Source organism: Camarhynchus parvulus, chromosome 1, assembly GCF_901933205.1.
Source record: "Camarhynchus parvulus chromosome 1, STF_HiC, whole genome shotgun sequence".
In the NCBI taxonomy this organism is placed as follows: Eukaryota; Metazoa; Chordata; class Aves; order Passeriformes; family Thraupidae; genus Camarhynchus; species Camarhynchus parvulus.
The window spans coordinates 94,876,606-94,904,484 of record NC_044571.1 but is presented as its reverse complement, the minus strand read 5'-3'; the positions used below and the strand labels follow the sequence as shown (position 1 = coordinate 94,904,484).

The 27,879-nt window shown below is 42.5% G+C and overlaps 1 protein-coding gene across 8 annotated transcripts in view; it reads right to left on the bottom strand.

The window, feature by feature from the left end:
- ST3GAL6 (ST3 beta-galactoside alpha-2,3-sialyltransferase 6) overlaps window positions 1–27,298 on the bottom strand; it is a 41,014-nt gene extending 13,716 nt beyond the window's left edge. For 2 of the 8 annotated variants that reach the window (XR_004061179.1, XM_030959826.1), the window contains exons 1-7: window positions 26,831–27,227; window positions 26,528–26,708; window positions 7,160–7,259; window positions 6,313–6,393; window positions 4,999–5,076; window positions 2,822–2,925; window positions 1,007–1,070 (exon numbers count right to left, since the gene is read on the bottom strand). Coding sequence is in view for 6 of the 8 variants with exons in the window: in XM_030959826.1 (XP_030815686.1) it covers window positions 1,007–1,070; window positions 2,822–2,925; window positions 4,999–5,076; window positions 6,313–6,393; window positions 7,160–7,248 (416 nt within the window). In the remaining 2 variants the exon portion in view is untranslated. Of the gene's footprint in view, window positions 1–1,006; window positions 1,071–2,821; window positions 2,926–4,998; window positions 5,077–6,312; window positions 6,394–7,159; window positions 7,260–25,153; window positions 25,468–25,691; window positions 26,502–26,527; window positions 26,709–26,830 lie in introns of those variants that run through there. The other 6 variants (XM_030959866.1, XM_030959856.1, XM_030959838.1 and 3 more) reach the window with 6 other exon arrangements.
- Window positions 27,299–27,879: the final 581 nt, after the last annotated feature.

Here is a 27,879-nt window from a genome sequence, read left to right as displayed (position 1 = left end):
TCTTAGGTTTGAACATATTCCACCCAAGTTTAATTACACTGTGATCCTGACATGTGGCTTCAAGCAGCAATCTTTATGATCTCTGTAATTAAAAAAACAAAAGTACAGCCAAGCTCAGTGTTATTTGCATTCAACTCTATTAAGAAACGTGTATATTAACATCCCATCTGGCAGGCTGTCAGCCCATTTGCTAGACTGCAAATCTAAGGAGTCATCTGCATCACTTTGTAAACACAGGACTTTAGTCTACTTGCCAACCCTGCCTGCAAAAAATCCCAACAAAAGCCAAGCAAAAAACAAGACACACAAACACAAAGGACCTCCAAAACAAAACAAAACATGGCAGACGTGGCTTCCAACAAGAGATTTAATCTAATTAAAGATTTAATCTAATTTAATCTATCTAATCCACAGGAAGCAAGTTATCTCAAGTATGCTCCCTTCCATACCACACCCCTGTTACTTCCAAAAGGACAGACAGCCTTTCCTGTCTTCCTAGGTCTCCCTTATCCACAAGGAAAAGGAAATTGAGTGTATGTAGGAACAAGGGCCCACAGCAGCCAGCAGATCAGAGGCACAGGGATATACCCAAGATTTGTTCTGATTAGAAGCAGACACTGGTTTGCACCTGCATATCTCAAACATTCTCCATCTTACACTGAATTTGCAAGAGGAGGTCACATTCAATCTAAGTATGAAAAGATATTACAGGAAGATGGGACTGCATTCAGCTGGTGAATTTCTAAAACACTTATAAAAGGAAATTTCCAAGTTAAAGCTCTCTCAAAGAGTAATTTTTCTTGCATGCTGGTACTACTGAAGTGTAAAACCAAGCCTACGGAAACCTTGGAATCAGCTACACACTGCTTGGACCCTGTAAGTCTACTCTTACGTGTCTTGACTAATTTGAGCAATTTCAGGATAAACCCACAGCCACTCCTTTTCACGTAAGTACTAAATATTAAAAATGCAAATAAGAGAAACAGTAGCAAATAAATCATCTCACCTGTCTTCTTCACTGGAAAGGCCACAGTTCTGCAGTCTTGAAAGGGCTAAACGAAAAAATTGCTCTAAAAAGCAAATATAAACAAGATTAATGAAAACACTCAGTATTTGCAATACAAAAATAAGCATGGCACCTTGACCACAAAGTTTTTGAACACAGTAGTGCATTGTGCATAAAAACATCAAAGTCAGAACACGTGGAACTTAGTGCCACAGATCAACCAATGATGCCAAAGAACTTGAGGTTTATCACAGCTCCCCCCTAAGTTTTTTCTGCCTCAAAATACAAAATAGCATGAGATCTGTATTTAAAAAAAAATCTTAGTTACAGTAAGTAAGAATTGGAATAATTTCCAAGATCCACATCCTAACTCACTTTGGTTTTTCTTCTATCCACCTTCAGCTGACTCAAGAGCGTTCATACAGCCAGGGACAGTAACAGTATTACATACCTTTGGAGAAGACATCAATCAATGTGGTAAAGCTAGACAGAGACACCTTCCCAGCCCACCCCTGGTGGGCAGGCTCCTGCTGAACACTTAATTTGCCTCAGAAGAGAAATCAACTCATTCCCAAATGTAGTTTTCCTTGCTGTAACCCCAAAAGTGCAGGAAAATGCACCATCCCTGTTACCACTGATGGAGGGCAAATCAAAAGTCTAAAGCCCAGATTAGGAAGGTGCACTGTTAGTGTTAAAAACTCTGAAATTTGAGACTTTACGACCCTTTCCAAAAGGGTGGCTAAGGCTCTTAGGGTGTCAGCCCTATGTACTCTGGCCTGATCAACACAGGCAGTGGGAACGTGGCAGCAAATCTTTCCACAGGTCCAGCAGCCAGGCAGTGTCATCAATTCCCCCCTGTGGCCCCTCCCATGGCAGGAGCAGCCAGCTCAGTGTCATGGTTTAGCCCCAAAGGGCAATTAAGTGCCACACAGCCACTGAGTCTCCACCACTTGACAGGTAGGAGAATCAGAAAAAGCTAACATTTGTATAGAAAAGGAAAGAGAAAGGGGAAAACCCAAGAAAAACAAGTGATGCAGAATACAATTGCTCACCATCTACTGACTGATGCCAGTTCCCAGGCAGCAACCAGCCCCTCCTGTTTAAGTATTGACATGTTATATGACACAGAATAGCCACTTTTCAGCTAGGGTCAATTGTTCTGGCAATCCTCCCCTCGGCTTCTTGTGCACCTGCTCAGTGGCAGAGCACGAGAAACTGAGACAGCCTTGACTCAGAGTAAGCACTACTTAGCAACAATTAAAACATCCATGTATTGTCAACATTATTCCCATGCTGAATCCCAAACACAGCACTGTACCACCTACTAAGAAGAAAATTAACTGTATTCCAGTCAAAATCAGAACAGTAGAAAAGGAAAATTTCACTGATGGAACTGCCTAAACCTGAGGACTTCTGCCTCAGTAGGACTCTGGGTTCCAACCAGTTTAGGTGTGCTGATTGAAGCCCATCACACTGACTCAGTATTTCCCCTAGCAAAGCATAGCTGATTATCTTTAGCACTCCAGCCCACATACAAACAGAAGGAAGCTGAATAAGGTCCAGTCTTCCTCACTCACACCTTTTTGGAGCTTTTCTGCTAGGAGGGGCAACCCCTCTGGGGCAACCCGGTGTTTTACTTGTTAAAAACAGGAAGGTGTCAGGTCAGAGGGACTGAATGAAACCATTAAGACACTACTAGACACCTCAAAAGGACTGGCATCAGTGCACTGGAAAGATCATGGTCGCAGATTCAGGTGGCTTCACAAACCATTCAGGTATTTCTGATTAAAAATAAGGTACACAGGAAATACAAACCTGCTCTCTTTATTCCATAAGGTAGTTCAAACTTATTGCTCCCTTGGAACTCTGCCACTCTGATAAAATCATTAGCGCACAGGAATGGGTATATTTTGTCAACACTGATGAAGGAAAAAAGGAAGAAGTTTCAAAATTGCATGATGTACCTGCATAAGCCAGTAATTCATGCAAGTGCTTTGTGAAAAGCTCTCTATTACCATTTTTAACGTACTATCACCCATTTTTAAAAGAAAAAAAATCCACGAACATGGGGAAAGCAAACAGATGATGGAAAAGTATAAGGTCCTGTAACAGAAAATATAGGCAAAGAGTGAGATAAAAAGACTTGTCTATTTGTACACTTTATATAGACTCATTAAAATGGTGTGACTGAAAGCTTACACCATGAGACCATGTATTTAAGAGAATACATAACCCAAGAAGACAGTGAATAACTTCAAGTTTGAAAATAATAGAGGTAAAAAGGAAAATTAAGAGTTATTATTGTATATGGCAATTGAATAAATAAGAACAGGGTTTGAAGCAAGGTGTTTTAAATTGAAAATACCATTTCCTGATTTGAGCTGCACTCCTACTCCAAACAAGTGACACTCTATGACTGTGCTGACACTAGTAAGTTGTTTGGGGCAAAAGGGGTGTATCCAAGCAGCAAAAAAGTATGGAGTTCTCATGTCCACATTACATGCATCTTGGATATTTTATATTCTGGTCTAACTCTAGAAGGGTCCCAGCCCTTAGCAGCTGCACCACATGGGCTGTGCTCCTGCAGTGCATCTTCTGGCTTAAGCAGATGTCTGAAAGGATCCCAGTGCATTCACACAAGAGCTACCCTGGATGAGAAGCACAGTGTGTGGGGATCACAAGGAGGTTTGCCTCAAAAGCACATTCTTCCTCCAAACTAGAACATGATGGAATTATACCTTTTAAGTGTCACGCTAAAAAGAATGGGTCACTTCTTTTGTTGGAAGACAGGAACCACAGAAAAGGGTCTCCCATAGCAGGGAAGGCACTCCTACTGCCTTAGTGCCAAGTCCACCCCAATGAGTGACCACCAGACACAAACATGTCACATGCTATCATGCCCTTGGCTTCACCTTTGAATTAACTAAGCATGCACTCAGTGTACTGGTTGACTTCGTAATGATCTCCCATATTAAGTCTTAGATTAAAATGTTAACACGGAAATATACAGTCATCAGAAAACCTAATTTTAATCATAAAAAGCCCCAGTCAGCACATGACTTGTTTGTCCACTAAGAACATTAACAGCTGTTAAGAAAACCTTCTCTTTCAGTTTCCCAAATCAACTACTTCATTCTTTAAGCTCTAGGTATTCAGAAGGTACTGACAGTAAAAAGGGAAAAAAAAACCCAAAACAAAACACCACAGCTCACACACCAAGAAATGGGCCATAGCTTAACTATGCAAGACCAGCTAGCTTTGAGACACAATGCACTAAATACCCATATTAAATTTAGTAACCTGCTTTGCTGTTCAGAAACAGCTGCTAAGCTTACACATAATAAATAATTTACCTACTGAGAAAAGATCCTCAATTCTAGCTTTTCTATCTCTGGCTCCTTTCCAATAAATAATTCTGCAAGCCTAGAAATCCTTTCAACCTCCCCAGGCTATTACCAAAGTGCACAGAACAGATCTTCAGCTCATACTGTCTGTATAAAGAAGTTACAGAAAGGTGCGAGACTGTCCTAGCTGTGCACATACATTCTTCTTGCTGTGTACCTCTGAGCCCATTCCTGCCCATCGGCAGAACACTAGAGCTACCCTGCTGCACCCAACACCCAGACAGCCTGGGCACAATCCCTGGGCAAGGGAATTTAGGATCACCTCACCAGACCAGGAGCTAACTAAAACTCAAAGGCTGCAAGTCTGCTTTGAGTGGCACAAAGTTTACAGGCTTCTATGTGCTTTAAACCCACAACAGCACTAAAATTATAGCCACATTTTCTTATATAAAAAAGCACCAGGGGGGAAAAAAGGCCACAGTGTCTTTCGCGCAGAGGTTTAAGACTCCTTCAGCCAGTTCTTGGTCTAATCTTTCCAAGCTTTCTCAGGGCACTACTCCGTGTTTGCTCCAAAATGTGTAAATAGCCCAGTTTTACCTCAATCAGCACAGCCATTCCTTTCCCATCTCAATTCTCACAAAGACTCACCCCAGTAAAGATTCAAATGCTGGTTTCAGGAGACAAGTGTCCAATGCATTCCTCCTCTCTACAGCAGTAGGTGGCAGCCTGCAAAAAACCAATTCTAAATAAATAGCAAGACTAGGAATGGGTAGCAGAAACAAGGTAAGAGAAGTTGGACAAATCAAATTAGTAAAAGCTAACTACTGAGTTAAGATCACACCAAGATTTCATTACTCCCTCCCCCTGTGTGATAGAGATGAAACTTTCTCATTGCAGCACAATTACTTTTAACTAGCAAAGGCTTTTATCTCACACTGCTGCTCCAAGGGGAGCTGTGACCTCCCTTGCTCAGCAAGTATCAAAACAGGCATAATCAGAAGTGAGAACTAAGGCCCATCTCCAGAGAAGCAGGACTCCTGGGCTCAATCACCCTGCAACTATTCCAGACAGCATCCCCATCACTCCACAGGGAGGAGACAAAGTCTTGTTTGGAGAAGGAAATAAGGTACTTTAAGGAAAATTATATTCTTTGGGGATAAGTCATTCCACCCATAATAACATTAAGACTCACACTCCTAAGCATATTCCTGACTTGGGAGATTTAGCCCAATTAATCACAAATATCAAGCCCAGAAGGGAAGGTAAAGTTCAGTGTAAGCAACATGTGCCACTGGATTGCATTAAGGACAGAAGGATGAAACCACCACATCAGAACCACGAGCCAAAGAGACCATTAAGGTTAACTGATTTTGGTAACCTCAAGTTCTTATGTGAATACTGACACTGAGAAAGCACCCTGTGAAACTGATCAGCTGGCCACCCTACTGCTTTCCAGCATCAGCCCCACAGATGGCATTCTGCAGCACAGCTTCAGAGAGATAGGTGCTCATTAGTCCCATAAATCTAACTGCAAGAAGTCACAAGCACAAGAGCTGCCTATACACACACGTGAACACAACAACTGAAACACACTTCTGGTTTAATAAGTTTTAAGCACTGAAGTTACCCTCCAAGTCGCGCTAACTTTGTTCAGGTATAATTCAGAATTGCACAGATTTGAAAATTGTAAACCAATGTCGTTCCAACAATTCACTGCTTGTTAGAGACAGTTATTGAAAGTGGCCATAAATATTAAACAAACACTGGAAACATAACATGGACAAATTCCTTTTTGACAAACACCTTACCACTGTGTTTAAAATAGCCACTGGACGCAACTGTACAACTGAGCAGGGAGCCTATCGAAAAAGGCTACAGATTTTAGCCTCAATCCCTCCCACGTATCCAAAACCAAAATAAAACAACAACCCCACCACAAAAACACTCAACTGCTGAACTTACTGATTGTAACTGATTGTAACTCCACTAGTCACATAGGAAGGAGAAGCCCTCACAGAGGAAGTCTGTCCATAAAAGCTAATCCTGCAAAAAGGGAAATGTCACAACACTGTGGTTTGCTGTAAATAGAAACCACAACAGAAAGCTATTTGTATCAATTGTACACCATAAAAAAGATAAAGGGAGCACATTAACCACTACTTTAAAAAATTATCACTTATCTTCATAACAGTCTGGTCACAGCTGTGCAAAGACCAACGGAAACTCAACTTCTTCAAGTAAGTCCCCCAAATCTTAGGTCCCAAGCCACCTGCCCTGTGAGCCTGGAGACAGTGAAGCCTCACTGCCCTCAAGAGCTGCTGTTGGGCCTCAACAAATCTCAGCTTTTCAAAGGGTGCCCCCTGCACCTGCAGTTATTCCCATATGTGGAAAAGGCCTCTCCCACATCACTTATCAGACATTTAATGGAACAAACTAGCACTAAACCCACATGGGGTGGAGGGGGACGTGGACACCTTCTTATTTCTGCACTTCATGTAACTCCTCACCTGAACACATATTTTAAGGAACCTCAGAGAGGCTCCCTACCACTGAGGTCCTAACCTCTTCATACAACCAGGCTTGAATTAATTACTAGGTTTGAAAGTGACACAGGAAAACAGGTGACAGGACAAAACAATCATAGCAATTTCCTCAGAATACCAGAAGATCTCAACCACAAAACACACACACACAGAGTAGTAATCACTTATGAAGATTACTAGCAACACCTATGGAGCAACACAAGAATTCACATCTCTCATACAGCCATGAGGTGTTTGCACTCTAAATAAACAAAGCATCACCATACCAGTAGAAGTTATTTCTCCACAGATTTCCATGCAGGATACCATACATAACAGCAGCAGCCAGGATAAAAACCAGAAGAATCCGTTTCATGACTAATAAACCTGAAATGTAAAAAAAAAAACAAAAGAAACTGAACACAAGATGAACTAATGCAAGAACTTCCTCTAAAGCATCTGGAAACCTATAAAAGAGAAGTTGTTGTTATTACAGTCATTCTCTACCACCAGGAGTCTGGCAGGTGATCCCTCCACTTCAGTTTCTCACACAAAGACCCAGTTTCAGGAGCTGAATGCTGCTTTGCACCTACCATACGTGTGCTCTCTGCAAAGAAGCATGGGTTCACTCTAGGTTCTCTCTGAGGCTATGTGATAGTAGAACTCTTCTGTCCATTGGCAGGCCAAAGAAACCAGCTGGCTTTTATAGGTGCCTGTGCTTCTCTTGCTGTTTCTTGTGCCACATGCTATCAGTTTCCATAATTACACAGTTAAACAAGCATTGGCACAGTGCAGGAGGCAGACAGGCTGATGCTGATGAAACAGAACAGGGTATGAGCTGCCACAAATTTCTACTGCCTTTTTTAGGATCACTGAATGTTCCTAAAGTCCAGTTTTGACATTTAAAGCTCCTCTGAAACTATCTGCTTATGCTTGCCCAGTCTTCAGCTACTGACACAAGCCAAACTTCATTGCTCAAGCAACAGAAAAATGTTATTTTCACACATTACAAGGTGAGGAAGAAAAGTTAGGATCCCATCTGTTGAACTTGTGAAATTATGGAGAAATATCAAAGAAAAGGTCCGTTTTTCAAATACAGTTTTCACCTCATTGCACAGTCTAGTAAAAGAAAAACAGAGAAATATCAGAAACACAGATCTGGCAAGACAGACTCAAGGAAAATCAAGTCCTGTGTTGCTCACATCCTAAACAGTGACCAGCCTTATCAGTAGCTATGAATGAACTGTTGTTGCTTGATCTTGTGAAAGTCCAAAACAGACCTTCCAGCCACAAGTTATCATGGAGATTTACTTGACAGGTACAGCCTCCTACTATTCCACTCCTCCCCTAACAGTGTCATGATTACTTGAGTGCAACAAGACACTACTTCCTTATTCTTCTCCACTCATATCTTGCACCGGAATTTAGTTGTAGAGTTGGAGATGTGGTTTTGTAACAGTACCATCCAGTAACAAAGCCATGCAATGAAGCAGGTAGAATTTATCAACCTTAAGTATATCCTACAGGCTATCCTGCTCTTTTCTGGAGGACATACTTCACAGGCTGCAGCTGTTGCAATTCCAACCTTTCAACTCTCTTTGGGAAGTAGCACTTCCACTTTTCAGCACCAATTCCCTTGATTTTACTTGAAGGATCGCTACAAATTTGTCCAGATCGTCATGCTCAACTTCTAGAGACATCTCTAAGTTTTTGCAGTAATTCAGTAAGAGTTTTTCCCTAAAACTCCAAAAATAGAGGAAAACTCACCTATCAGGTTTAGTCATGTGTCATTAACAGCAACTGGCTCATAATGTCGAGTGCCACGACAAGACACATACAAGCAAGGGATCAGGCCCAGCAGCATGGGTTTATGAAAGGCAGGTCTGGCTTGACCAACCTGATCTCCTTATATGACAGGGTGCCCTGCACAGAGGATGAGGGAAAGGCTGTGTATGCTGGGTACCAAATGCTTCATAAAGCCTTAGACAGCATTTCCCACAGCATTCTCCTGGACAAACTGGCTGCACATGGTTTGGACGGGTGTGCCCTCCACTGGGGAAAAAGCTGGCTGGCTGAGCCCAAACGCAGGTGGAGAACAGAGTTACATCCAACTGGCAGCCAGTCAGTAGTGGGGTTCCCAGGGCTAAATCCTGTTTAATATTTTTAAAGAAAGGATACGGTCTGGACAAGGGGATTGACTGATTCTCACTTTGCAGGTAACACCAAGCTGAGTGGGAGCGTTCATCTGCTGGACTGCAGGAAGGCTCTGCAGAACAATCTGGACAGGCTGGATCAATGTGCCAAAGTCAACTGGAGGAGGTTCAACAAGGCCAAGTTGAACTCCTCTGTCTGGGTCACAACAACTCAATAAGCACTACAGGCTGGGGGAAGAATGGCTGGAAAGCTGTCTGGCAGAAAAGAACCTGGGAGTGCTGGTCAGCATTGGCTGAACGTGAGCCAGTCTGTGCCCACATGGCTAAGAAGGTCAATGCCATCCTGGCCTGGATCAGCAAGTGTGGCCAGTGAGATGAGGAAAGAGAGCATTCCCTCCTCTGTTCTCAGGACTGGTGAGGCCACACCTTGAACCCTCTGGTCAGTTTTGGGCCCCTGACGGCAAGACAGACACTGAGGTGCCAGAGCAAGTCCAGAGAAGGACAAAGCTGGTGAAGTGTCTGGAGAAGCAGCAGCTCAGTGGGGACCTTGTCACTCTCTACACCACCTGAAATGGATTTGTAGTAAGGTGGGAGTCAGTCTCTTCTCCCAGGCAGCAAGTGGCAGGACAAGCAGAAAAAGCCTAAAGTTGCAGCAGCAGACATTTAAATTAGGTATCAGGAAAAAAAAAAATTTTGAAGGGGTTGTCCAGCACTGAACAGTCTGCCTAGGGAAGTGGTTGAGTCACCATTTCTGAATGTATTATAAAAGACATCTAGGTGTGACATTGAGGACATGTTTGAGTGGTGGATCTGGCAGTGCAGGGCTAATGGTTGCACTCCCTGATCTTTTCCAACCTAAGTGATGCTATTATTTACTTGAAAAAGACACTGCACTCTCTAGTAGCTTTTTTCCTTTCACTATTAGTATTGTTATCCCCTCCTGCTTTAAAAAGGTTTGCCAAAACATCCCACTCAAGTGTTTAGCCTTACTCCCTAATTCAATCAATGCAAACTTCAGCTAAACAGAACATGACAAACCAGCTGTTTAGACAAAGTTGCTAAACTAGTAACTGATTAAATTGCTGATTTTGCTGACTTCAGTGTAAGAAAGAACCTTGCTGAAGAGTCAGACCAAGCTACAAAACAGAGAAAAGACAAGGAAAAGCAGCCCATAAAGGATCTACTAAAAACCAAAAATATTATTTGTAACAGTATTTTTCACAGAGGAGAAAAGAAATTGGTTGACTTGCAAACTATTTACAAAGACATTCATACAGTCTGCATAAAAAAAATCATTAAAACACAAGAACAGAAGTCAGCATCATTCTTCAAACAGGATCATAAGGATCTGTAACAACTTCCCGTGTTTTACACTCAGCCTGGCACAGATGTGATAATGAGTCCACCCCAGCTCCAAACAGCCAGTCATTAAGAGTGTACCTAACACAGCCCTTAGACACATCAAATGGTCTTTAATTATATAAGTGTCTTCGCACCATCCCATCCCCCAGTGCCTGGCTTCATTCCATGTTTGAAAGTTCTGCAGCCAAGAAAGTCTTCACTAAGAAGACTGTTTTTCTTAATCTGATTTAGTAAACAGAACCATTGCCTTGTTTACAGAAGAAATTATTCTGGGAGTATTTTTAATGATGACAGCATCTTCCAACTCTTCCTTCCTATTTTAAACCAGCTGAGTGTTGTAGAAAGTTAATCAAAGGGAAACAAACGCCTACAATACAAATATTGCACTAGAAAATCCCCATAGTCAGAGATGCAAGAAAATAGGGAATTAAGAAGACACAGTTCAGATGAAAAACAGCAGTTCCATTCCATTTTATTCACTTCAATACAAGAGCCAGCAGATTGATTTAAGCCCATCAACCCAAGTGACAGAGGCCATGGTTCCTTCCCTTAGGTCAATGTCAATCAGAGTTAAGCAAAATAAAGAAGACAATGCTGGAACTCAACTATTCAATTTCCTCCTCTTTCTTAAAATCCTACAGCGATCTCCACAATGAAAGGAACAAGGAACCCAGTACGACCATGCCTGATGATCATGGTGTCAGCTGGTCAATTTTCTAAAAGCAACCAATGGAATATGGAAGGGCTGCAAAAAATGCATGAGCATTTTTTTAATAGTAATCTAAGCTAACTTCTGTGGGTCAACTTCCCACCTCCCCCAGAGGACAGAGTTACAATTACAGAATTAGACAAGACTGACTCTGTTACGGTATTAAGACAACCTCAGAGATCAGCCTGTATCTCCTATTGACAGACAGATTCCCCCAAGCTCCCACCGACCCACCAGAAAAACTCATTTGGGTATATGATCTATCAACTATGTAAGACCTGAGGGTAATATTTTCTTCCCTTGATGGAAGCAAGGAATCCCAATCCTTGTCAGAGGCAAATCATTACCTACAATTAGTTTTTATTCTAGTACAGTATGGTATCTGCTATGAGCCACTATCTCACACCCTCTCTTTATCTTCCAACTTACACTTGCAGTCAATGCAGTGATGCCACAGAATGAACCCTGCAGGAATCTACAGCTGTTGGACCAGGCAGTCAAATGCTACCACACTACCATCACCTTTCTTTCATAATGCTCATAAGCCTCCCTTTCTTCCTTAAAAATTACTAGTGTTAATAGAACAATGCAGGAAGCTCTTCCATCTGTTCCACTTATTTTCTAAAGTACTTCTGACTACTACTGAAGTTGAGATAATAAGTATTTAACTATAAAGTGGCTACTACTAAATTAAATACTAAGCACCTTAAAACAATCTTAGCTCCATAAACTGTCACAAGACAATGCAAGTTCTTTGCTGGTGCCATTAAGTGACAGCTTGAAAATTTCAGCTCACTGGGACCTCAGATTTCTAGCCCTTGTAGCTTTGGGGGAGGAAAATATGCTGAAGATATGCCTGAAAATATGCTTTGAGCAGACCTTGAAATTTAAAGGGATAGCACAAAAAGCACATAAAAACCTAATAAAGGTTTAAAAAGAAACATCAGAATTTTTAAGATGTAGTCAGTATTTTGTGGGTTTGAGCTTGTGACCTGCAGCACGGCTTCCTTTTGGTCAGGATGTAGCACATGCCTGGTGAAACAACCATGCAGCAAAAAGATAATCGAAGAAGGAGCTCTCACATCATCATCTTTCTCAAGCTGTAAAACCTGAGCACATTATGGCACAGATGTATTCTGCCAAATCTAAACACTATTCATCTATTCACACTATTCACTCTTTCAGCTCCTGCTCTAAGTATGTGCCTAATTGCATCGCACGTTCATTTTCCCCCTCTTCAGGAAGGGAATGCTGCAGAGACTACACAACAGCACCGCCACACAGTCTAAAAGGTACTGAAGTGGCTGAGTCAGTCTAGTGCTTTCCCTCACTCCCATGCACCTGAAATTCTCATGATTTCTAATGTTGTTTTTCATTTTAGTTTAAGAAACAAAAAGTCCTCAGAAATATTGTTTAAGCAAGAGGTATTGAGTTATCCTAGTAAAGTGGCTCAGTTAAAACTAGTTTTCTAACTCTCCAACAACGCAGACTTGGTTTTGAAGTTGTACTTTTGAAGTTTTACATTTAGCAGCATCAGAATTGGAAAAGGTTCTTGTTAACCTGTCGTGCCCCACACCAAACCAAAGCAGTTATTCCTGTTCCTGAAAACCTGTACAAACCACGATGCTAAAAAACCCTAAGGTTTTACTGTGTCAAAATGTCACTAAGGGCTGCTAGCATCACACCACATCACACAACACATACAAGTAACTGCTACCAAAGTTACTCCCTGCACTGGAAGATAAAACACTTTCTGCCCTCATCTCTTCCAACAACATGGGGATAAGCAACAGAGGAACAATTTGCTATCTATGACAACTGACGCCTTCTGCCTCTCCAAGAAAACACCAAGCTACCCATTTTACTTCCACAGTATGCAAGGTATCTGAGAAAAAAAAAAGAAGAAGAAAAAAAAAGACAGTCTTTCTCCAAACACAACTTCTCTCTGTTAAGGAAAGTTTCCAATGTTTCCCCTATCATTTCCTCTCTGCCCAAATATTGCAGCAAGCCTGACAACAAATAGCAAGATAACCTTTTCTCCAAGTACCCAACAGCAAGCAATGTCCAATAGATATGACATCCCAGTGGTAGAGATGTTTAAAATATTTAGTGAAATCTTTATTCTTTATCAGTTCCCACAGCCAGAAACGCAGCCTCTGTTGACATTAATTTACTATGGAGACACAAACTAGAGCTGTGTACATCTTTGACCTTGTGCAGCATTTCAGAACAGGCTGCAATAGATTGGTTTTAGGGCCTAAGTGCTTATCTCCCTCCCCTTCATCATCCTGCTAATGGTGAAACATATTCTGTACCACAAGAGACAGCAATACATTTATTACTTTGTGGACAATTCAGGATTCTTTTATTCCATTTTCGTCTTTCAAAAACGGACACTGGTATTGTGTTCTTCAGAGCATAATTCCCAGCTGGGCCAAGCAAAATGAAAAAGCAACTTAGTATTTTTCAGCGATGATTGCTATTTCAGTTTGCTTTTGTCTAGAGTCTACAAGATCTATGCAGCACTTTCCCACTGGTGTGGCTGTGCGGACATATTTATAATTTCAGAAACTCTTCCCACAGAAGCATATCCTTTGGCTAAAGGACACTGATAAAGATTTCAAGTCCAGTTAAGTCTATTGTACTTTCACCCCCTCTAATACTAATTTACCTAGACAGCACATCTGGTGGAAGAGGAAAGTTAGCTGCCTTCCCAAAGGCTGCAGGAACAAGCACAGCTCATCTCTATGTTTTGGGCAGAACAAATGACAGCACCTATAGCTCTCCAATCCTTATCTCCAGCTCCACAGATTCTCAGCTCAGCAGATCAAAAATGATCAGAAAAACACAAATTTGTAGCCTTCAAAGACATGTCATCAATACAGAGGGTTTGGCAAAAGCTGCAAAAGGCCCGCATGTCCTAACTTACAGTCTCATCACCATGCTCAGACTCCCTTTTTCTTACTGTATGAGATAAGGTGTCATCTGTTCAGTGGTTAACTGCTTTTTCCCCTCTTCCTCCCTCATTCTGCCTGAGGACCCAGGAGCTCTTACATATACCCCACAGTGGGGGCAGAATCAGAAAGAAATTAGAGGCTGCATGCACTCATCAGACTGCTTCTTAGAGAGCAAAAAGGCATGTGTACAAGCCTAGGTCAAGTTACAAGCTTTTTAAAGCTTACTAAAAGAGGTCCCGATTTGGCTGCAAAAGAAAATGCTGTGATCCTGTTCTCAGAGGCACCACAATCAATTATGTGCACTGTTTCACAGAGATATCACTTTTAAGCCTACTGATGCAAAATTTCACATCACTTCTAACTGACATGAAATACCAGCTCCACAGGTGACAAACAGAAGCACAAACCATCAGCCAGTGCATCCTGCCAGAAAATCCTGGTGAGCAAACTACAAGGGAGCACAGGCATTGGGGTTCCACAGAAATGGCCCTTGAATAGGAACAGAATCCAGGCTGAGCTCTTTAGCCCTGCTGAGAGGCAGAATATTTCACCTCCAGCTTGGGGCTATCATAGGGTTGCTAAGCCACCCTTCAGATCTGAGCTAGTATTTTGGCTGATTATCATAGTGCAGTGTGGATCCCTGGCACCAGCTCAAGGTGACAGAATGCTCCAATAGCATGGTGCACACATACAACTAAAACTGCAAGCACAAAACAAAAAGATAACTGAACTGATATTTTTCATCTGGTAAATTTTATTTTTAATTATTTTTTCCCTTCAAGATAGAAAACAATATTCTTTAATGTTCCAAGATGGCTTAGGATTTAGTCCAATAATGGACACACTGTTAAATACTGCTAACTCAAGCTTAAAAGTCAGCCCTGGATAGATCCAAATCCAACTTGTGGCTTTGAGGAGAAAGAGAATAGTAACTACCGGGTTCTCATCTAACTGGTACTTTGTCAGTATCATAGATTTCGAGAAACCTTGCCTATAATTACAATCAAGAGTAAGATCAAGTCCACAGTCTCATCTTCTTGCCTGTCTTTGTGCCTTGAGATGAGGGAGGACAAGAGGCAGACAGACAATCTATGCAAAGGCACAGGTAAGTTGGGAAGAGACTTTTCCATATGCTTTCCCTGTCCTGACCCTCTACAGCCCTCCCATCAGCACATTTCACTTCCTTTCCCTTCTTCCTCCTCCCATGGACTCAGAAAACAGATGAGCAATTTCTATCACGGCCAGCAGCCACAGAGATGCCATGCAGTACACAAACAATTATTTGGGGTTTGGTCAGAAGCTAACCTGTGCACACAAAGTCAAACACAAGTATGAGCTGAGCACAAATAGCTCTGCTTCCTTAACTCCCAAAGCTTCAACCAAACATAAAAAAAACCCAGCTCTAACTATATCTAAAAAAAAAACCCATGAAACCCACACACACAAAGTCAGTAATACAACCTTAGCTGATAGATTTTTTCCTAGCCCTCTTACGTTCCCCCAGATTAACCTTTAAAGTTTTAGCCAACCTAAGCTAGGTTGCTAATTATATTTTACACATCATAGGTGTCTGTATAATAAAGAACAAAGAAACAGAGTACTATAAATCCAGGCAGGTCTTCTGCAAGCTGTGGTGACAACACTGCTCCTTCCCTTTTCTTTCAGCTGTTTTTCCAGAAGGGACTGAAATATAAACAACCACAAAACATGTTCTGGGGATCAGAGTTCAGGTCATTCTTTTCTCATACTTTGACTTACACAACTGAAAGGTTTCAGTCAACTTGAGTTGCTCTTCCTGGAAAGAACAGAGCACCATGATTGAGTTGGTTTGCTTCTTCATCTCCTTTTAAAAAGGCCAAGACCACAGAAATACTACATAATGAAAAAAAGAAAAAACTGAAAATTGAAAAAAATAGAAAATTATTAATAGAAAGATATGCAACCCAGTACTAAATCAGTTACTCATTCACACCACTGCTTTGTCCGTAAGTGCCTGCAGAGTTAGAGGATTGAGGTCAAACCAGCAATCCTTCTTAGGTTGCCCAGAGAGAAAAAAATGGAAAAAAGTAAGAGAAATGGCTGGGAAAAGGCAAATTAGTCAGGTTTCAAAACAGTTCAGTTACAAATCCTATCCAGCACATCATTTCTTCCTCAAGGAACTATGATCAATCTAAGCAAATTAAAGGCCCAACCGGAAAATTTGATCTGTATTTATTCTATGTGCACATTCATTTCAGCATTAAGTTCACCTTAAAACAAGCCACACTTTGTCTTCTAACAATGCCTAGCATATCTAAAACAGCCTGACTGATTTGGAGCTAGTGATTTAATGTCAGCTCTCACTAAAATGGCTGGAATTATAAAACTAAATCTACCAGTCAGTTAGGGGGAAACAAAGAATAAATCTTAACACCAGATTAAAATAAATCCCCCTCAAAAAAATCCAAGGAAACAAAACACACAAAGAACCACAACACCAAAGCCCACTCACAAGCAAAATTAGGGCTCTCAAGGGCATGGAAAAAACATGGTGGGGTTTTTGTTGCCTTTTTTTCCCCAATGGATAATAGAGGGCTAATTTACTATCTTCACTGCCAGCACCTGAAGAATTAAATACCCCCCCCATCTACACTGCCAATAAATCCCGAGTAGATCAGACTATTTTCTTACTTCACTGTAACAGTATCAATTCTGATGCATACCGGCGTCAGAATCTGTCCCTAAATAGAACCAGGTGCTTCTTGTATGACTAGTTTTCACAGTAACATTTGTAAATCCCAGTCATAATAAATTACAAATGCACTACGACTGCCATCATTAGATGGCACAGCTTTTTACTGTAATTTTTATTGTCCATATGTCCCCACACTTTAAAAAGGAACAGGTTACATTAAGCAGATTTGTATGGATTAAGAAGCCCAAAAAATAGGTGTGAACATGCACCTGGCCAGCATACAAAACTGAACAGTTAAATTTTCATTTAAATAACATGCCAAGCATGTCTGTAGTCAGAGCCCCAAACACAATACATTTCTTCATTTTTGCTGTGTTGCTCCCGGTCTTGCCTCAACTACCAAAGAAAAATAAAAAAACCCCCAATACCACCACCACCCCAAAAAATGCTCCAAACCAACGACCAAAAAAATCCCCAGCTGTATGTGATTCGATTTGCCCCAGCAGCAAATTCTGCGAGTCAATCTGCTGCAAGGCATCTGTGCAGAAGAGAGCTCTGGGATTCTCAGGAATGCAGCAAAACAAGTGAGTGAAAAGTGTTAAGCTAAATTAATTCAGGAGGGGATGAAAATGGAGACAAGTGGTAGCACTTACCCCACACTACTACAAAATCTTGGAAGCTTCTTACAAGCAGGGATCCTGCCAGCTCAGGAGAAATCTGCAGTGTACCAGCAGTTTGAGCAGCTTCCCTGATAATGTTAAACCCTTACATTTCCCAGTGCTCTCAACGAACGCACTAATTTTGCCTTTGGATGAAAATCAGAACACAAAACTTCAGTGCTAACTACCATCAGAAAACTAACCCAAAACTGACAGTGCCACACTGGAAAGAAAAACTTGAATATTGTAAACATTAAGACTTTTCACAAGCCTTCTTTATACACAGCTTTGTTTTCTTAGTACTGAAACTCAAATACAGTATTTACAATAACAACAAAACCACCCATAAGAAAAGTTCTAATGAGCTACTTTGTAATCATGAGAATGCTCTGTGGACATAAAATATTTTAGAACTCACAAAAAAAGTCATATAGTTTGCATCAGAGCCTGTATCTGATCCCCTAAATGCTTTTAGTGCTTTGTTTTGTTTTTTAAATGTGACAGAAAAACTACCACATAGAATATTCAAACAGTGCATATCCTGAGGACTGACAGCTACAAGATACACAGCACTGTAGAAAAATGTAGGCCTGTACAACATTCAACACTGTGTAAAGTCCTGGCATCTTCTCTGAATGGAAAAGGTTACCAGTGAGTCTACATGCATAAAAATGTATAAAAAAAAAAAAAAAAATTGTTTGTAAGGTAGTGAGCTTCCCAGGTGGAACGCAGATGAAGGTGTACCGGAGTTTAGCATTTAGAGTATCATTCACCGTGTTTCGTTAAACAAAGCTGAAATCAAATTCATAACAAAGAACAAATGAGCAGGGTAAACAGTGTAAACCCAGAACTGGAATTTTTCACAGGACAACTGTTAGTTGCTGTAACAGAATTCAGCTCCTTGCAGAAAAGTTTGCACATGTTCATTTAGGTACTTCTGTGTATTCAGAGCAATAAAGTGATGCTACAGCAATCTGTACTGCAGCGCAAACTTTTAATGGGTATCTGTCTTACAGTGAAGCTCATAGCCTTAAATTATACACTTCAGTTTTCTTACCTATGCAAGAGGAAAGCTAATTATATCTGATAGTAATCTTCAACTGCCATCTGTCTGAGAGGAAAGCTGCCTACATTAGTCACTACAGCATGCTGGGAAAGCTTATATGCTTTTCTCAGAGCTACACAGAGACACCCATTTACAAGACTTTCAGACCTCAATCCTCACTGAGGGTTAAACACAACACCTTTCCTCCCCAACACTGACATACTGCTTCCTTTTTAAATTTTTTTTTTTATTAACTGAAAAGGACAGTCATGCCTAAAACTTCGGAGAGTTAAAGGTGCCTGTCACCCCACCCACGCACCCTCCCTGCAAGTCTCACAGCCCTCCTGCTCAGGGCTGCTAAAATTCCTAGAAGCCCAGATGAGAGCAAGGAGGTATAAGGGCAGCCAGGCAGGAAAGCGAGAGGCACACAGCCTGGTCTCTGCTACAGCAGCGGCTTCACACAGTACCTTCTCCTGCATATCACAGCTCCCTCTGCCAGTTTGTTTTGCTCCTTTACAATCCAAGTCTGGTTTGTTGTAGGTGAAACAGAGCATTTGATTTTGCTGTTCAATTCTGTTTCACCAGCCCTTAAATGCTACAGCAAAATTAAGAGGAGCTTCTTCAGGACCACAGTATCTTTAAACAGATTAACTATCCTCTCTACCTGATCTTTTCTGAGCACTGGATATGCTCAGGGCTGCATGAGAGTGTCTCCTCTGATGACAAGAGAGTAAGAGTCCAGTAAGACAGGGCTCACGCTCCTTTGAGATCACAGCAGGGCAATGGATTTTGTGGCACAGATCTGCTCTCCCATAACCAAACTGGCCCATGCTGCACCAGTACTAAAACACAAAGTCTAATATTTCCTTCAGCATAAAACTTGAAGTCCTCTAGAGCAATATACACTGCACCTGCTGTGCTGCCTACTGACATCTTTTCTTGCTACCCTGACCGCGCCAAATGCAGTTTAGCCTCCAGCACCACCATGCCCTATCATATTGCTGTCCATGCCACAGACAACGCACAACTCCATTAGACCATGAAATGCCATATGGTAAAAGGCTTTTTGTTCTGTTTTATTGCATGTGTTCTCAGCATGAAATGAAATTTATGCAACCATACCCTGTTTGTGTGCATGCATGCCCTCCTCTTTCCTTCCCTGAAGAACTTTTGAACTCCTTTGGCTGATTTCAGTCAAATGCGAGAGAACAGGAACTTAGTGTATTTGAGACCTCCTCAAGTTTTGAAAAATGAACACGAGGCTGAGTAGAACAAAAAAACTCTATAAATTCATTTCTCATTAAATATCAGAAAGTACATACAACATAAAGACATCAAAAATATGGTTTCATTTTATCTTGTCACACAGCTGTGTGGTACAGGTATCACAAGAGCATCTAGCCACTGAGGAAGAAAAAAGTGCTCTAATTTTGAAATGGCTTGTACAAACATACAAGTGTCCAAATTTCCCAGAAGAGCTGTATGAAGTTCAACAACCTAGATACCCTTTCAACCACTTAACAGGTAGTGTTAGCCAACACCTGCTTCAAAAAAGTCACTTCAACACTAACCAGTATTTATTATAAGTAATGTTCTCTGTGAAAACTGAAGAATGAGATATTCTACTTCACTTTACATTTCTTTCTGCAAAGCTCTGAACAACATTTTCTATTTAGGTTAGAAATCTTAAATATAAAATCTACCTTAGCTGGAGGCTGAGCCATCTAAGAACCAATGTCCCAAGTTGAAAACAAATTATAGTGTGCCATTAGCACACAAGAATGAAAATAACTATTCCATTCAATTTGTTTCAATGAAAATGAATTAACAGTATTTCCTTAACATGTACTGCAAGAAAAGGCAGTCACTCTTGAGAAACTGTACTAATGGTATGTACACTAACCAGCATTTTAATCACCTGGCTACTCAAAACCCAGTTTACATACCTGGCCTGTGCTCCACAGCACAAGGCGAGCAATGAAAGCACAAGAAACACTCTGCTAGTCAGTGTCCATCCAGCCCAGTTCTGTCTCCAGCAGGGACAGCAGGAGATTATTACTTAAAAGCAGTATTTCATGGCTGTTTTGCGTTTCATTCCCATTGTGCACCCACACCCCTGCATCTCAACTTTCTGAGAATGGAGAATTAAAACTGCCATGGGTGGCTGTAAAACTGGGAGGTAGTGAAGGGGGGTCATAGAGCACTCCAGCTTCTAAGCTGAGACAAGCGTCGCCCTGACTTATTAAATATGGCAAAGCTAGCCATAGTTTTAACAGTTTCCTGCAAGAGAAAATTAAAACAAACAAACAACAACAACAACAAAACAACCCAGGGTTTTTCCAGATAGAAAATGAGAAGGCAGTAACTTGTCTACACAAGGGGCCCAATCAAGACTAGCTACCACATGCCAGCAAGCCTTGTGCACATTCAGCAATCTGGACAAATCCTAACTTGTTCCTATGCTTCACCAAGTGGATTTAATATTATGTCTCCATTTAATCTTGTGCAAATGTGTTCAAACAAACCTTACAGCCTATCTCACATCTACACCACCCTCTCCTGATCTTAGTCCCACACATCAACTTCAGACTACCCAAGCACTGCAGAGACAGAAATGTTTCCAGGGTGCTCAGATGCAACACGGGTGGATGATACGAGGTCGGCAGGTTCTGTAACTTAGAAGAACCAGGAAATACCTGTCTTAACTGGCAAATGATGAACAAGGTTTCATTCACCAACAGCTCCTTGCCAGCAAACATATTCCTGTCTCTTCACTGCAGTGAGAAAAACCCACAGGATCTTCCCTTGCATTGCGCTTGGATGCCACTGCTCTGAAACAGGTCAATTCCCCCCACACGTCATCCTGCAGGCAAAAAACTGTCAGCACAACCCACCTTTAAAAATTACCTGCCCAGGAGGGAGTTATGTTAACTTACAATTACATGAGGGGAAAAAATAAGAAAAAAAAAGATCATGGCAAAACCAGAACTTAAATATCTTTATTACTCTGAGAAAGGGACTTCTCCCCTCATCCCACATGTGATGCAATTTGTATTTTATAAACACGCACACACACACACATATTCCGTATTGACGATTAAATGGCCATCACATTTCCTCTGCCCACCTCTGCTGGGGCCCAGGGTAAAGCTTATGCCCCCCACACCATTCTCATTTCACTGCTGGCCTCAGGACTCCACAAAGCAGGGAAAACAAGCAGCGTCTGGATACCTCTGCAATGCAAATGTCAGTCTGCAGATCCAGTCCAACAAAGAACTTTTCTAAGCTCTGCAGTAGATCCCTATTTTAGTGTTTCTGACCTGCACTCACAACAAGGGCTAAAACTATTCTTTTAAAAGTGAGTTGAAGAGTCTGTGCAAATCTAAGACTGCTAGCCACACACCTCACAAGTAAAGTTTCCTACTGGCTAGTGGCCCAAAAGAAAGCAATACTGCAGCTCAGGAAATGGAAACTTACACTATAAATCAAGAGATATTAAGAGTTTCAGTGATTAAGAGAGACCATAATTTCACTCCTGCCTGCCCTTAAAACCAGCTCCTAGATTATTCCATTCTGGCCTTCCTAACAGAATGGAAGATCAACTGGCTCTGCAGGCTTTCCAGCCTTCCCTTCATCAAAGTCAGGGCAAGTGGAAGGTATTCCATTTTTTTTCCTTACTCTTCCTGGCTCTCCTTTTACACTAGAATGTTAAAAAAACCCCAGCACACCATACTCCAGTTTTACTGCCGCTGTTAGGGCTGGGAGCAGAGGTAACTGAACAGTTCCACACAAGTTTAGGTTATTATCCAGGGACACTCACAGGTCTCTTACTCTGTGACAGTGCTGTAAAGGGGTCTTCCTCACAGGATACCAAGGCATCATTTTTGCCTTCAAGACCAAAGAACAACCAAGCCTGGAACACTGAAGAGCCAATCCAGCTGAGAAAAATAAACTTTAAAAGAACATGGTATTTCAGAATGATAGGTACAGAACACAGCCGGAACGCAGCAAGCAAGAACTACTGCTGCAGAGTATTTTATCACATTCTGTACCTGCATTTTTTCAACCCATTTTTCAAAAGGTCGTAACACTGCATGCAACCCACGCATTCCCTGCTTTTGCCTTACAGCCCATGCTAGCTAATACTGCCCATCACTTTTCAACCTCTCTGCACAAATACCACTACTGGTATTGGTATCAGTGATTAATACACTAAACTGCAAAGTGAGAGCGGCTGAAAAGAGACTTATAAAGAAAACAACAGCATGCACATCTTATTTTCCTCTAGACTTCAATATACATCAAATCAAGAAAAGCTGAGGTTTTAGGCTCTTCTGGAAGGAGGGTAAAAGAAAAATTTAAGCTTTAGAAAATTCAAACAGCAAATAATATGTTCAAGTAGCTTTATTTTCATTTCCCTTGAAGACTGGGAATAAGTACGCAAGCAACCATATGTATTGCAAAAGTAGAAGAAATTAGATTAAAGGGGAAGTTTAGGGGGTGGTTTATTCTCTACACACCCTCTGGTATTTTGAGAAAATTGACAGTAGAAAATAGACACTCTGAAAAAGGAAAAATTCTGTACATTCAGTTACCCCATAGATTAATTAGTATTACTATACTATAGCCTATCTATAAATCTAGAGAAATTGATGAATAAATTATTCAAATGAAAGACAAATTACATGTCATAAGCTTGAAAAACTAAACTCCTCCTCAAAACACAGGGCACACTTCAACTGATTTAGTTGAAACAGTGCAAACATCTGTAGGGAAAGTTCTCTGTAAAAAAAGGTATTTCAAGAAGTTTTGAGCCAATCCCTAAAATGCATTTAACTAGGGAACCAAGGCAGAGTACCTCACATCATACATGAAGCAAAACCAACCTTTTATGCTCTTAAGTAAAATAACCTTAAATGTTAATGTACAAAGACAAACCTAGATCCTGTCTACGGTTAGCAAGCTATACTGTGGAGGAACAAAAGAAAAAAAACCACAAAACCAAGAGCCTTTCCTCAAAAGCCCTTTTAAGTCAGTGGTGTAGACAACCTCATTGAGACTCATGGTGGTCTCACAAGTTTTACGTTCATATGATCCATCTGACTGCATCCTCTTCCAGGCCAGTGTATTTGAATCAACACCCAGAAGCATATGAAACAACACCAAGAAGAAAACCACAAATCAGCCAAAGCTGGTTTATGTTAACTTTTCCAAACCTGTTTTGGGGAGACAAACCAAACTTGTACCAAGAGACACCAACACAGCACGCTCAAAAACCAACAAAGAGAACAAGTCTGAGACAGAAGTGCTAATGGCACAAATAAGCTATCACAACAGCTTCTATCTAAAAATGAACACCTAAAGAAGAAAGCAATCATCTAAAATCTTCTAAAGCTGCCTCTGCTTGTAAGCTATCACAGTCTTGAGGAGAAGGTGAGGGATAAGCATCTCAAGCACTTCTGGCTGCAAAGGAGATCTGTCACCACTTCACCCTCTGTATTGCCCTCTTCAGTCAGGCAACTCCCCTGCATAATTGCTAAAACCATTAACAGCATACACAGTACATATCAACATAATGTCTTGTCCAACACCTTGTTCTAGCCCAAACCATTGTAACTAAAGTATCTCCCAACCTGTTCATAACTTAGGACTCAGGTACTGGTGATCTTTCCATCAGCTTTCAGGTTCTAGTGTCTCAACTGAACACTGCAACTGTTCCCATGGGCAAATCCCCAACTGGCAACTGCTTCCAGAGAAGAGCTTTTCCTCCTACCTTTGAACAGGGAGGGATAAGGACACTGGGCGACTCATGAGCCTCGGGGGATGATTCATATATCCCACAAGCATGAGAAGTCTGCTAAAGCCAATATGACCTTCAGGGAGACCTGAGACTAAGACACCTTTAATTCTGTTGCCTTAATAACAGCCATAAGCCTAAAATGTAACTTAATGAACTGTATCAGTTCAGCAGAGACAGATGAGGCAAAGGAGCAGGTACTACATCAGATTGGGGAAAAAAGGTAAGCAAATTTATTTAAGTTAAATAAAAACCAGAGTTACAGCTGGTGAAGCCCTACATGTGAAAGGAGAGTTATTTTACTTTCAGAAATATCACTTCTGAGACCTAGTCAGACAAGCATACTGCGTGTTAATGGGCAGGAAACCCTGCTCCATGCACATTTCCTTTTCCTTCAACACCTCTCTGGATTTAGTTCCTTCAGCTTAGGAGTGACCATGTAGTACCATGGCACTCTCCAGAAAAATATTTTTATATACCTTTTCTCTGTTGCATTTTCATATTTTTTATCTATAACATTTCCACACAGTTCAGCTGAATTACCACATTAAAATAAGTAATCTTATCCCATCACTAAGTTCAATCTTAATAGTTCTGCAATCACACTATGTGAGAATAGATCAGTAAAACACGGATGGAGAAAAAAATTGAAAAAAACTAGACAGAAAGTTTCAAGTCGGTAACAACACAACAGGCACAAATCTCAGACCAGCCGCACATCTCCCTGGAAATTTTGAGAAAGGGTAGCTGGACTGATCTCACCACTTGCTCTAACTAAAACTGAAACACCACCCCCGCTGTCAAATAATAATACAAATAGTTAAAAAAAAAATAAAAAAGGCAGCGCACATTAAACTTCCAGGGTTTGTTCCTTTCCTCAAATGCAAATAATAGATTTGCATAGCTTAAGGCAGAGTCTACCCACGGAGCCATTGTTCCTTCCCCGAGGCCTTCGGGATTTCCAAGGAGCAGCTCCCTTTCGGTACTCTCGCTAGAAGCAATCTTTTATCCGAACCTGCCTGACCGGCAGCCATGGCAAAACGGTCGGGGATTACCCGACCCAAGCAATTCAACAGACGCCACGAAATCTCCCGTCCAATTTTACTTACGGGTCGCCGTCAGCTCCGCCGGGAGGATCCCCCTGCATGGGGCTATTCTGCCCACATGAGCTCACCGTCCCCCAGCCCTGCTCTGCCCCCCTGGGAGCACCGGCCCCCGCCGCCCCTTATCGCCCTATCCATCCCCCCTTCCCGCACTCGCCTCCCGCCGGCGCGCCCGCCGCGACTCACGGCCCGCGGGAGACCCCAAGGCGGCTCCGCCCGCCGCCCCGGCCTGCCAGCAGAGCTGGTCCGGGAGGCTGCGGGAAGGCGGGGTGCTCCCCCGCCCCGAGCCCACCAGGACCAGCTGGGGAAAGTCGGGCGGCGCCTTCCTTCCGTCAGGGGTCCCCACCCGGAGCCGCTTACCTGTGTGCCGAGGTGCACAGCTGCCCGCCGGACCCTCCCGCGCTCCCCACTGCCCGAGGTGGCGACACCCGGCCCCGCATGCGGAGCCGGGCAGCGCCTCAGCCCGGCCTGTGCCCCGCTCCCCGGCGCCGGCCGCCCGCCTGCGGCATCAGGCGCATCCAAGAGCCGCCAGGAAAGCGGGGGGTGGCGGCACTTCGGTTTCTGTTGGGCTCATCCCCACCGGGAACCGGCTCCGGGCTACACCGCCGTGTTAAGATTTTTTTTCCCGTGAAGTTCCCAGGAATCTCTGGGAAAGGTCGGGGACGTCTCTTCTCACCAGCTCTCAAAACCGATTAAAATTGTGTTCTCTTCAAAGGAGGCTTGTAGAAGCAGGCTCCATCCCTCTAGAAATTCAGTTTAATTCCTTCAGCGCTTTCACCGAGGAACACGCTGATGTATTGAAAGAGCTAGCTCTGCCTTTGAATACGCGGTAATTTACATTGAATAACAATGTTTTTGGCAGCTGCCGCCATCAGTATTCGCCTGAAGGAAATTTTAAAATTGGAAGCATGCATACAAACTCTACACGACGTTAAAGCTGGAAGCTTTCCCGTCTGAAATGACGCAAGAAGATAATGGAACGGTTAAGGTTGGAAAAGACCCCCGAGATCCATCGTGTCCGACCGTGGAACGTCTCCCGACAACCGTCACGTGTCCCGCGGCAGAGACGCCGGCAAACTCGGGAACAAGCACTCCCAGGGCACCCAATCCTATGGGTTCAGGCACTGTCCAGGAGATCCACTCAACCTGTGCAGGGGTTTAGAGCTATACTGGATAAACCAGGGGTGCTCACTTACCGATTGTTAACAGAGCAGCTTATTTTATCTTTAAATCATCCCAGAGAAGAGGACAGAACTCATCGCTTCTGCTTAGGGCCGCCCAGGCTCTTGCTGCAGTCCCTGGTAGGTCTAGCCCGGTTCCCGCATGGTGGTGCTTACGACGGGATTCAAGAGGAGGGCTTGTTCAGCTGAGCCCCATCTGCAAGAGAAAACGTAGGAGGAAGCACGTTGTGTATTTACACAGAAACGTTGTTTAGCTCGAGCCTGCTGAAATTCCTCTTCCATTTATACCAAAGCCCACCAGGGGAAGGAGATACTCACGTGAAGACAGATGAAGCAGTGCTACGTCTTCCCTTTAGTAGTGTCTGTCTTTTTTGACACACTTCCCTGCGGAGCCGCAGACACTTCTCTTCCTCCTTCTCCTCCCCCTCCTCGGGCCGGCGGCAGGAGCCCCTCCCCCGCCCCGACAGTCCGAGAGGGGGTGAGAGAGTCGCAAAGCGGGGGGCAGCGAACCACCCCCAGCCTCCCGGAATTACCACCTGTTAATAAACTAATCGTCGCCGTGTGTATGTCGAGGGGGGTTGGGATCCTGCGGGGGCAGGATTCTCCCTCCACAAGTTTTGCCCCCTGCCATGAAATCCTAGGGAAAGCCGGCAGGGGAAGAGCTACCCCCCGAGGAGCTGCTGCCAGGAGCAAAATGAAGCCCCACCCAACGGAGGCGGGAGTCACTGGGCTCCTGGAAAATCTCTCCGTACTTCAGCGCCCAAGCGTTTGGGGCTGGACCTTACTATTTCAAAAGAAAGTTATTAAACAATTCTGCCTCTGATAAAAAGAATGAAAAAATGAATTTGTTTGGAATCCTGTGCTGCATCAATGCTGTGTTTTGCCCAGAGAAGTGTACATGCTAGAAGAAATCTGAAGGGTTGTTAATAATTTAATTATCCTCTCCTGTTTCTATCTTTATGATCCTGACTGCTTCCAATCTGAAAATTTTCTATATGATGCTTCAGTGAACTCACAGTATGTTTGTAGCATTGTATCAGAACAAGATGCTTCCTTAACTGGAAATGCAGCTTCTACTTTTTGATGACTGTCACTGGGAATGACCAGAGGTGGATTCTGTTCTCAGCAGTTTCCTACAGCCTATGTGTACACACACGTAATAAAAATAACAGATTGACAGCTGGAAAATTTTGTCTATTCTTCAGGGACTATTCCAGTCTTTAGCCTGCCGAGATAATTTTCAGTGTATTCTGGGCTGGGAACCAAAGTTCAGACCTCTGTAATTTGTCTTCCCTTGAGCTGAAAATACCTTAGTACTTTTCCCCCTCTCCCAAGAGGCTCCTCAGGTCTTCACCCTTCACATCCTG